Source organism: Dama dama, chromosome X (genome assembly GCF_033118175.1).
Source record: "Dama dama isolate Ldn47 chromosome X, ASM3311817v1, whole genome shotgun sequence".
In the NCBI taxonomy this organism is placed as follows: domain Eukaryota; kingdom Metazoa; phylum Chordata; class Mammalia; order Artiodactyla; family Cervidae; genus Dama; species Dama dama.
The window spans coordinates 138,271,347-138,283,958 of record NC_083714.1 but is presented as its reverse complement, the minus strand read 5'-3'; the positions used below and the strand labels follow the sequence as shown (position 1 = coordinate 138,283,958).

The window sequence follows — 12,612 nt, the reverse complement described above, 5'->3', positions numbered from 1 at the left end:
CTTTATTTGAAGACTATTATAGGAGACAGCCATTTGGCTCCAGAAGGAGGTAGAAAGTGGAGGTAAATCGCTCTATGCTCAATGGAGGAAGAATCTTGCCATTACTTAGAGGGACCCACATATGGAAATGACGTTTTAGAAAGAAGTGACTCGACTATCCCTAAAGTGGTCTGAGCTGGGGTGGTTTAGCCACATGTTAAAGAAGTTGCAGAAGACAGTCAAGAATGAAAGGGGCGGAGGATGAGATGACATATCGGGCTTCTCAAGCTTAGGCCTTGCTGATATTTCAGACCAGACAACTGTCACTGGGGGCTTCCTTGTGCTTTGCAGTGTTTAGCAACATCCCTCCTCACTAGAGGTCGATAACACCCTTCAACAGTTGTGACAACCAAAAATATCTCCAGACATAGTCAGATGGCCCTGGTGGGCAAAATCACTCGCATTTGAGAAGCACAGACATGGACTAAGTGCTTGGTCCTGAGGAAGGCGACCTCTGTCACTGTATCTATAGACCGCAGAGCCCTGACAATCCTAGTTTAACAACGTGTCCTAACATACCAGTGTCCCCCTTCACTCTCAAAGGATCCCAATTTGGAGGATAAATTACGTGACCACCCCACCGAGGCACAGCGCTCTTTCTATTGTGAGCATTGCTAGGTTTGCAGATAAAGTAAGCAGCCCTGAGTGATACTAATGTTTAAGATTTCTCCAGTATTTCCGTTCTTGGGATCAGTGCTAGCATGTCACATACTCGTTTGCTCTTCTCCGCCGAGAGCACTGAGGTCCCACTCTGCTGAAGGGCCTTCAACTGACGCTTGAGTGTGAGATTCTGAATTTCTTCGAGTGAGTAAGTTTTGGCCATCCTGGACTGTTCTTCATAAAAGGCAGACCATTTGGCCCTGGCTTCATTCTGAAATGACAACAACAAAGAATGAGGTTGAAGTTAGAGTGGGACTGTTCAAATAGACAGAAGATACAAGTCCAAAGAACATCTGGTGGAACATCTAATATTTCCTGAGTTATTTAATTCTCTACTTTGCTGAAGGTCAAGGTTTAGGTTAAGCATGACCAAGCCACTCTTGGTCACTCTCTCTTTCTGGCCTTTTGCTTCATTTTCCCAAGGGTCCTGTCCCCAGAACTGGAAGTGAATTCTCACAGATGATTTATGTTGTGGAGTCCTGGAATGTACGGCCCTAGCACTGTGATGTGGGTGAGTCACTCAAGTATTCAATGATGAACACTCTAAAGGGAGAGCCCAGCAGAGCTCAGAGCGGATTTCCTGAGAATACAGCTTCTCATGGTGATGAGAACCATGAGAAATAACCAGTTTGCAGGAAACGTCATAGTACTGTGATTTACCAGAGATTCTGATCTTGAATTTTGATCCCCAGTTCAAGACTGCCCTGAACATGGCCATTTGGTAGCCATGGTGATTATCCACCCACCAGGGAAACCAAGAAGCAGGTAGTGATACCAGGGTTCACTTGCCCCCCATCTTGACTTCTCCATATGTATCCAATGCAGTCTTCTCTCAGTGTACAAGCTCACTTCCATTTACCAAAGGCTAAAATGAGCAAGCACTTTCTACACTGTACTCCTCTAGACTATATAAAAGAGGTAGCATATGAGGCATGTAAGAAGTCCATTCCTCGTGTCAGACACCTCTAACTAGCTGTGTGACCTTGGGCAAATTACTTGGCCTGAGTCATGTTACCTTATCCATAAAATGGGAGGAATAGTAGAACTTACTTCAAAGGGTTGTTGAAAGGACAAGAAAATTTAACAAATAATAAAATGCCTCTCAGAGTCCCTGATACATCCTAAGCACTAAAAAAAAGGTAGCTACTTAATCACTTATAGAAAAAAAAGTCCTTGTCCTTAGCTGCTTATTGTTTTATCAAACAGATAAGAGAATCATGAATGTTTCATTACTGAAACATAAAAACATAAAAGCCTATGATTCCATATAAACTATAAGCAGGGCCAAGCAGTTCCTGTTATAGGGACCAGATTTGGCAAGGACTCCTGGAGGAGGCGGAACTTAAGACAGATCTTAAAATAGGCAAAAAATAGATCGCTATAGAGTACTTTGCAAAATAATTTACCTCATTTGATTTTCTTAAGAAAAGAGATAGAAAATTACTCTATTTCCGTTTTTTGTATGTGAAGAAAGGGGCTAAGAAAGATAAACAGTAGAGCTGGCAACAAATTGCCAGTATCTGAATCCTGGATCCTGAGATGGGCAGACTCTAAGACGGCTCCCATGACCCCTACTTCCTGGTGGTACACCCTCGTGTGTTTCCCTTCCTTTGAGTGTGAGCAGGACCTATGACTCACTTCTAACAAGGAGAATACAGCAGAAGTGAAGGATATACATGTTTATGTTAGATAAGATTGTTTTCTTTGTTTGTTTGTTTTTAGCCACACAGCTTGTGGGATCTTAGTTCCCTAACCAGAGATCAAACTCGTTCCCTCCTGCACAGAGCCCTAACCACTGGACAGCCAGGGAATTTCCAAGGCTATCATTTTTATCTTGCTAGAAGAATCTCCCTTGTTAATACTGATGCAGCAAGACGCCATGTTGTGAGCTATCCCATGGCTAGGGCCACATGGTGAGGAATTCAAGATAGCATCTGACTGACATCCTAAGGAACATACAAGGATCTGAATGCTATCACTAACCACATTAGCTTGGAAGTGATTCATCTCCAGTCGAGTCATAGATGAGACCACAGCCCTAGCCAGGACCTTGATTGTAATCTTGTAAGACTCAGAAGCAGATCCAGCTAAACTATGCCAGGATTCCTGCCCACAGGAACGGTGAGATAATAAATGTGTGTTGTTTTAATCTGGTAATCGTTTACTCAATAGATAATCTTTTGTGGTAATCTTTTACACAATAGATAAATAGTAGAGATTCCAAAGCAGGACTCCAGGCATGACTGCATTTTCTAGATTAAGAAATTTTACTTTTATCCTGTGAATACTAGGGAGTCACTTAGGGGTTTCAAGCAGGTGTGTGACATGATGAAAGTGCTTCATGAAACGTGCAGCAATGGATCATACAAGAGAATAGTCACAGTCAAATGGAAGATGATTTCTCTTTATTGAGCACACACAACCCCTTAGGAACTAATTCTCAATGAATCTGCACAGTCTTGTGAGGTAGTTGTGATTGTCTCCAATTCACAAGTGAGGGATACGAGGCACAGAGCAGGTAAGCAATTTTGACTGGGTCACAGAGCTAGTAACTGGAAGAATCAGGGAATCAACACAGATATGTTTGCCTCTAAAGCTAAATGCTCTTAACCACTGGCTGTAGATTGGATTCAACACATTCTAGTCTTCTTTGTACCATGTCTGAATGAGAAGGAATGAGCTATGGAAAGAGGAGTTCGGTTTACAGCACAGATTCATTTACGTAACCTACCACCAACCTCTCAGCCGCTACCCTTTTTCATCCAATCCAGGATGATTTACAGCAAAATTTCTGGTAAAATTTGATTCCAAACTAAGAGAATTCTTTTATTTTCAATCTCCCTTGGAGACAACCCAGAATCCCCAAAAGGCCTCAGTCTTAAAACATTTTTAAAAATTATAATGTATGTGGGAACTTTGAAGATATCTGTTTTATTTGTCATTATCATACTAGAAGTGTTATACTTTGTATCACAAAAACATTATGTTGTCTTGAATTTTGGCCCCTGAGGATACACTGTTCCATCTCAAGCTGTTCTTTTTAATCTTATTTAAAATTTATTCCATATTCATACTATAAGGTTCCTATGCCTAAATAAATCTGACAGCTAAATAAATCTGACAGAGAATCAAAGTCAGTTCATACATACCAGCCAAATCCCTTAGATAATGCTTGACAGCTATATGTAATTTTTGGACTTGAATGATGAATGAATTGAAGCAAATACAGTTACTCACATAGCTACAGAGTTCAAAAAGAACTATCACAGGTCAGATAAACAGCATCCCATACTGCCTCTGTGCAAAGGCAGAAGAGCTGCAATTAACAGAGCAAACATTTCTGCAGCCATTGATGGGGGCTTGGGGTCAAGACACACATTACTCAGTACAGTCACAGGAAGTTAAAACCCTCTCTGACCCGCTATGTATAACTGTAGTGGATACTATATTCTCATCCTATTGAGAGATCCTTTGTCATTTCAAGGACTGAAAATATAAAATCCTAAATTATACTTTGTGTGTCTGTTAGTTGCTTAGTCGTGTTCAACTCTTTGCAACCACATGGACTGTAGCCCACTAGGTTTCTCTGTCCATGGGATTCTCCAGGCAAGAATACTGAAGCAGGTTGTCATTTCCTTCCATTCCAAAAGATATCCTGTTCTTTTTGGCCCTAATGATATGCAAGTTAAATATGATCTCATTATGCTTTTAGATGTTTTCATATGAGCTTTGTCTTAAGTCATAGGTCTTGTGGTCTCTACCCAAATTATGATAGTTTTATTTAAACAATTAAAATGCTTTTGTGATAAGTTATTTGAAATGCAAAAAATTAAAATTTCATCTTCTTTTTTTCTATGCCTCACTATCAACTCCTAGGCTATTCTTTCAGCAGTCTCTAAACCACTTCTTTCTCTGGAGGTATGAGAGTCTCCTGAAGACAGAAGATGAAAAACTGAAAGGAACCTTAACATCTAGGCAGTGACTTGGCGCCCAACAAGTTCCCAGGGAACCCTCCACCCTCAGGCCCCACGTGTTGGCCCAGTATCCAGACATAGCTCTCAAACCACATCAGATTTAAAGATGAAAACTGCCTTGATTACTTTTCAAAGAGGCCCAGATATGTGCATATTTTAAAAAACACTTATTCTATTCAACAAAGTAAGGAATCTAAATTATAAGAATATGAATTCTATTGCTTTGTCTTGAGAATCAAATTTTTATTTTTTCTTTTTCCAGATGGGAGGAAGCAGTGTGGCTTTCAAACATTTTAATTTTTTTTTAATTTTAGTTCATAGGGAAAAAAAAACTCACTCCTGAAATTGGGTCCTGCCAGAAAGTGGCCCACCAGATATATATTTGATATATTTCATAATAAAAATACAATACAGTATAAATAACATAGCAAATGTCACAAAAACCTCTACTCGGTTTTTAAAATGTTAACACTTTATAATAGTTGCTTCAGACATATTTATTTAGTGGTTAGAGTCAATAATATCATATTATATACTCAAAAGTTGCTAAGAGAATACATCTTAAATGTTCTCAAATGGTAATCATGTGATGTAATGCAGGTGTTAGTTAAGACTACTGCTACCATGGTAATCATTTTGCAATATATTAGTGTATTAAATCAACAGTTTGTACGCCTTAAACTTACACAATGTTATATGTCAGTTATATCTCAATAAAGTTGAGAAAAAAAGAAAACCTCTCTGCTTTTTTCACTTAGCATTACTTATTTTTTCCAGTTTTTCAAGTATACATTCCTTATTCATCTTAACTGCTGTATAATATTTAAGCATATGACCAAATTCAATTTAATAACTTCTCATCTATGAACGTTTCCTGTCTTTAAGTAATACTTTTTTTTTTACCGTATACATCCTTGTCTTAGGTTAAATCATATAAAATTGCTAATATTTAATTTAAATCTGCAAATATATAAAGTTTCTTGAGTACACAGGTGAGGCTCTCCAGGTGGAATTCTTGGAAGTGGAACTGATGGGTTAAAGCAAGTTTCAACTTCTACAGATATTATATTTTGGCAAATATGATTTTATGTCAATTTGGTGTTTCACTATTAAAACAATGGTATCCTGATTTTATATATATATATATATATATATATATATTTATTTATTTATTTATTTGAATTTCTTCTTCTATGCGTTTGTTGCTCATATCATTCCCCCATTTTTCTAGTGAATTTTTGTCTTTATCGTTTAGTAAAATGTCTTTATATATCCTGGCTGTCAATCTCTTGTTAATTATATGTATCAAAATGTTTTCTCAAGCTCTGCTTCTTGTCTTGTGTGTGTACACATTTATGATGTCTTTTGGTGCACAAAAGTTTGTTTTTAATTCTAATGAAATGTATTTGCTCAGTCTTTTCCTTTATAGATTGATCTTTTTGTCTTTTATTTAATAAACCATTCTCAACTAAAACTCATTTAATAAACCATTCCCAACCAAGACTCATTTAATAAACCATTCCTAACCAAAAGTCACCTATATTTTCTTATAAAAGCTTGACTTGCTTTTTCTGTTTAATTTTTGGTCTATCTTAAATTTATTTGTATCTATTGCATAAAGTAGAAATGCCTTGAGCTCTGGATCAAAAAAGGGTCCCTACAGATTTTTTATTTTGTTTCTTTTTTCCAGAGCTCTAGGAACCTGAATTAATTCTTGGTTAATTTTTTGGCTCAATATTCCTGCACCCTGCTAGTAGTATAAATTCAATTTCCACACCTATTAAAAACCTCACAGGTGAAACCGATTTTGATCAAGTCTCTAGAGCAGGACTCTGCCTACCATCTGTTTTTATAAATAAAGTTTTCATATTCACACCTATTTATGTATTGTCTATGCCTGCTTTTGTGTTACAATGGCAGAATTGACTGGTCTACAATGGCAGGGTTGAATAGGGACTGCAGGGCTCAAAAAGCCTGAAATATTTACTACTTGGCTTTTTACAGAAAAAAAGTGTGCTGACCTCTGTACCAGATCTATACATTTGTAGAAAATACAAGGGTCAAAAGAGCATGTTAAGCAACATTATGGGAACATAATCAGCCAATCCAGAATGTGGGAGTTTCTCTAGGAACAACAATTCAATTTTTCTGCAAATAAATTACAAAAAAAAAAAAATGAGGAAGGGCTCTATAGACTGAAAGACTTAAAGTACATCTGCCAAAATGATCAAGAGAGGACTTTGCTAGATCCTGATTAAAACAAACCAGCTGAATTTTCAAAATGAGATATTAGGGTACATTTGTATATTGCCGAGATAGTTGAGGAATTATATTGAGGAATTATTGTTAAGTCTTTGACATGAAACTGGTATTAAGGTTATTTAAAAATTCTTACATTGAGAGCTACAAGGTGAAACATTTATTACATAAAACATATAGTTATTCCTTCAAAATAATCCAATAAACATGGCGTTGGTAGAAAAATAAAATAAGATTGGCTGAAGTGCTGATAATTGCTGAAGCTGGGTGATGGGTATAAGGAGATACAACATATTAGTCTCTCTTCTTGTATATGTGTTTGACAATTTTTACAATAAAAAGTAAAGTAAAATCCATATAATGGAATACTATTTGGCAGTAAAATGGGACAAAATAATGATACATGCTACAGCATGCAAAGTGAAAGAAGCCAACCACAAAAGACCACCTAGTGTATAATTCCATTTATATGAAATGTCCAGAATAGGCAAATCTATAGACAGAAAGTAGATTAGTGGTTGCTGAGAGCTGGGGGTTTAGGGGAGGAAGAGTGATTGCTAATATGCATGTGCTTTCTTTTTGGAGTGATGAAAATGTTCTAAGATGAGATAGTGATGATAGTTGCATAATTCTGTAAATATACTAAAAAACATTGAATTGTATACTTTAAATTGGTGAATTTTATGGTACACAACACAGGTGGTGCTAGTGGTAAAGAACCTGCCTGCCAATGCCAATGCAGGAGATGTAAGAGACACAGGTCCGATCCCTGGGTCAGGAAGATCCCCTGGAGAAGGGAATGGCAACTCACTCCAGTATTCTTGCCTGGGAAATCCCACGGACAGAGGAGCCTGGTGGGCTACAGTCCATGGGGTCAGAAAGAGTTGGACATGACTGAAGCGACTTAGCACGCAATTATATCTCAATAAAGCTGTTGTTAAAAGCCCTCAATAGTAAAAGTAAAGAAAAAGAAAACCCACCTTATTCCCTAGGTCCTATAACTAGATCTGAAACCCGCATGGAACTGCTCCAAACCAAAGGATTTAGCCAAAATTAAATGTTTTCTCTTTTGCCCAGTTACCTGGCACATGCTGAGAAGCAGCGGTGGTTCCTGACCACTAGGCTGCCCTCCCTGGGTGTAGCTGGTGGCCGCCTGGTGTCCTGCCAGAGGGCTTAGATCAATGTGTGTGTCAAATCTGGATGGCATGAAACATGTCATTTTGAATTGCTCAAGTTCAATTATACCAAATTACATCACTCAACTGGGACATTATCAAGTTTTCATGACAAAGGAAAACTAGTATGAACAATACTTCCAATGTACTTGACTCCTGTTAATCCTCCACATGTGGAACTTATCCACTCACCACTGTCATCCACTGAAAAATCTTGACTGGGCCCATCTACTATCTTACATTTATGAGATAAAAAGTAAGTGACTTGCCCAAGGCATCACAGCCAGCTTAGCAGAATCAGGATAGCATCAGATTTCCTGAATTCCATCGTATCTGCATCACACTGACCTTTCCCCATCCCCGTACCTGTGTGTAGGTACTTACATATCGTGGGGAGTGTGGGACACTCACTGCAGACAGGGTTGAAGTCTACATTCTCTCCTTGGGGACAGAAAAGCAGTTTAAAATGACCCTGCTCTGGGTTCACTGTGCCCCCGCCCTAAAGACAGAGGAAAAGGTCCAGGAAGCAGGTGTGCCCAAGGACTCTAGGGGCCTGACCCTTTGGGTAAAAGGGTAAGTGTGGGCCTTCTGCTGTCTCTTCACAGCTTCTGATAACTCAACAAGAAATATTTATGAAGTGTTCTGAGACCTCTGGGGCTCCAACAGGGCAGTCTTCAACGCTCCCTTCACAGTTGTGTCCACAGGAGTTGGGGGCAGCTGTAGTAGCTACTGCCAAACAAACCAGGATGCCCCTGCCAGTGGCAGGATCCTTTCACTCTCTTCCAGGGAAAAAACTTGTCCAGGGACCTCCCATGTTGCCAAAGAGCTTCTGACTTTGCCAAAAAAAAAAAAACACACACACACACAAAAATCCTTTGACTTACAAAGGACTCTTTCAAAAATCAAACCAACAATAAATGCAAAAAAGTAATGTCATCTTACTGAGAAGAGAATTACAGTTTAATTGGTAAATGTTTCATCTCAAACATGAGAATTGTATTTGCTCTAAAGCAAGTGTCTGGTAATTAATTTTCATTGAATTTCTGAACTATGTGGAAATCTGTTTTGAACAAAGATTTTTCCTTATATCTATCTGATGGACCTCTCCTAAACAGGGAGCTTTGGGGACACTATACTGATCAAATTCTAGTGCCCTCTTTTAAACTATATTCTCATGACTTGATCTAAGAATTGTCACACTAGGTCGATTGGCTGATAAGCCCAATATTCTGACTCTGAATGTTATATCAAGGGATAATTATGAAATGACAGATTGCCCTCAATAATGTGACCATGATAGGATATGAACATACACATGTCATAGAGCCCAAATTTGTCTTCCTATATTAGTTATCTATTGCTACAGTAGTACTACATAACAGACAACCCCAAATCTCAACAGCATAAGTGTTCATTGTTTGTGTGCCTAGAATCACTGAGTGTTGTTGCCAGGCAACTCTGCTAATCTTGGCTGGATCTTCTTAAAACTCTGGGGGATTAGTTCCTGCCAGGACAACTATTCCACACATCTCTCACGCTTTACCTGGTCAATCCAGGCATGTCCTCATGGCAAAGGCAAGGGTGCAAAGGAAAAGTCCCATTGTTCAAGTCCTTCCACGCCTCTACTTGTAAGACATCTGCTAACAGCCCATTGGTCAAAGTAAGTCATATGGCAAAGGACACACGGTCACGTCACCTTCAGTGAGCTGGCACTGTAAAGCGACAGAGCCTTGGGCATTGATATTGAGGAAGGTAAAGAACTGGGTTCATAAATGCATGCCTCACCCACAGTGGATCTACAATCCTTACATTCGCTTAAATATTCCCAAAACCTATTTATAGTTTTCAATGTCTCACTTTTTCAGATTAAAGAATGGTCTAGATTTACAAGTCTTACCAGTTTTACTACCTGTAACAGAAACAGCACCTCCTCCTATTTATTGTAAATTTATCTCTTTTGAGCTTTCAAAGGCACCATCTTTCTAATCTGAAGAGAGTTGGCCAATACAACTGGGAACATTCTATCCTTTCTTCTTCCATCTCAGACTCATGTTTATTTTTCTTTTTGAGTTAGGCTTTGTAGAGCTAATTCTGTTTTCCCTTCTAACTCTCTCTCATCCCCATAAATCATTCTAGTGGCTCTTTCCTTGGAAAACATTCTCCATTTCTCCAATTCTTTCTATAAGCATGGCCATCAGCAGTGGACCATTATCTCAGCTTCCTATTCATCTAAGTACCTCTTGTAGCACCAGCTGCAGTTCCGTTTCATTAGGGGATCTCAATAAAGGTGATAAGAGAACAGATGAGCCATTGTCCTCCTTGTCTATTGCCTCCTCCCCAGGTAAATCCATGCAGAGGCACTAATGTGCTAACTCGCCCTTCACCACTGCTGGAGGAAGGAGACACTGGGCCCCCTGCTTGCTTCTTGTATTTGCATATTTTCACTTTTCTTTAAAGGGCCCATACTGTCTGCACTTTGACTACCCTTCACGGACTTAATGCCCTTTCATTTCTGCCTCTCCTCTAATCAACCAGTACAACTCAAAAGTGACAGCACTTAATGATCCAGAGATGATTTCAACAAATATCACTACATCTCCTTCTGTAAAATGCCTTCTCAGTATCTGGGCACTGAACAGAACCGTTACACATTTTTTCAGCAATTAGAATTACTTCTCACATTCACAGCAATGGTACTGTATTGTTCTCCCAGGCTCACAAGCATTGAGCACAATTCTGGTGGTTTTGTGTATTAACTGTTGTCACAGCAACCCTATGAAGCAAATATGAGTATTAGGTGGCTTTTCACAGGCAGAAAAACTAAGGCGCAGAAAGGTTCATTAGGTAGCTCAAGTTTACCCAGGTAGAAAGCGGTGGAGCCAGGATTTGGACCTCGGCAGTTTGACTCCAGAGCTCTTAGGCACAACACTGGTCTACCTTCAACACCGCCTATGGACCATTTGACTGAGAATGAAAACAAATGCACAGTGCACATCAAAATCAAATAAAACGTGAGAAAAAGCAACCATGAAGAGATGAAGAAAGGTAAGACCAAAATATGAGACAAGAAAAAAAATGGTCTCCTATGACAACACTGGGCTGTCAAAATCTCCTAGATTTCTTAAAGCTTCAGAAAAACTGGGGGTGGTTGGGGGGGGAATCTCCTGAGGAATTCACATGAAGCAGCAGATCTCAGACTGAATCTGTCCAGAATATAGAATCTGTCCAGTGAGTGGCAATAATTTAACTTAAACCTGTAACTCATTATGTGCAAAAATAAGATTTGAACTACATTTTTGAAAGAATGCATTGCTGGATAAGTGTCACAAAAACTCTGCTTAAATAATGTCACTCCATTTCCAGCACTGCTTTGAGATATGTGAGGGAAGAAACTTTCTAAATCCTTGGACTTGTCAAATAATACATCTTGCTTTCCCAGAGCATTCTGAGATTTGTCAGGACTGGTTTGATTACGGGTTTTCTTGGAGGGCTCTGTGGATCCCATATGCTCTGGAAGTCCCTTAGAACTCCGAGACAATTAAGGAAGGAATTCCCAAGTCCAGCCTCATCCGACCCCTGGTAATCTTAATTACTAGCGAGCTCTTTCACTAAGCCTCCAGCTGCATATTTTTTCAGTTAATAGATGATTTGTAGAGAGTCTTTAGATATTCCTGTTGACATTGTAGGCTTGAGGAAATTATTAACTGAATAACTTATGGCATTTTTGTGACATGCTTTGAAAGCCTGACTATGATAAGAATTATGGTGGCAAATTTCTAAAGCATGTTCACTGGTTTCCAAGAATCTGGACTGAGACCAGTGAATTATTTTGTAACATTTTTTTCAAATAAACTCAAAGGTCAATTTTTCAGTCATCTGGGACTCCAGAATCAGAAATACGGAGGCAAACATCCAATCTCACAGCTCAGAGCATTTGTTTGATTTCCCTTTTCAGTTTCCTGGGCAGTAAGCTGATTTTTAAGAAGCAACCAATACCCCTCTGTAGCCATGAGAACTCACCATCTTTTGGACATTCTCATCGGTAATATTGGTGTTATAATTCCAAGAAGCAAGTGAACTTTGATAAGACAGGTCTTCGGCTTCATGGTTAAAGTTCTCCAAAAATGTCTTGGCCTGTTCTTCAGTGGTGGATTGAGCAGCAGTTACAGCAACAAGGCTGAGAAGGAGCCAGAAAGAGCCTGTCATCTTTCTCTGTACGCCAAGATCCCATCCACTGAACAACTTCCCTAGAGTAAAACCTCCTCATGAGATTTTCTCTCTATCAGCCTTTGACCTTGGGTTGGGCACTGAGCAGGGAAGATGAAAAAAAAAAAAGGAAGGAGAAGAAAAAACTGTAAACAATCTGCTGAACCAACATAAAATTCATCCTGGAGAGGCCAGATATGTAAACAGATTTTAGAATGATTTCTTAGAGCAAATCAAATAAACAAATGTTATTCATTAATCCTACAGAATCACAGCTCTTCTTGCATTTTTATGGCCAA

The 12,612-nt window shown here is 38.9% G+C and overlaps 1 protein-coding gene across 2 annotated transcripts in view; it reads right to left on the bottom strand.

Annotated features, from left to right (window-relative positions):
- ACE2 (angiotensin converting enzyme 2) overlaps positions 1-12,367 on the bottom strand; it is a 44,680-nt gene extending 32,313 nt beyond the window's left edge. For both annotated transcript variants that reach the window (XM_061137317.1, XM_061137318.1), the window contains exons 1-2: positions 12,128-12,367; positions 752-910 (exon numbers count right to left, since the gene is read on the bottom strand). In XM_061137317.1, coding sequence (XP_060993300.1) covers positions 752-910; positions 12,128-12,313 — 345 coding nt within the window. In that variant the 5' untranslated portion in view covers positions 12,314-12,367. The remainder of the gene's footprint in view (positions 1-751; positions 911-12,127) is intronic.
- Positions 12,368-12,612: the final 245 nt, after the last annotated feature.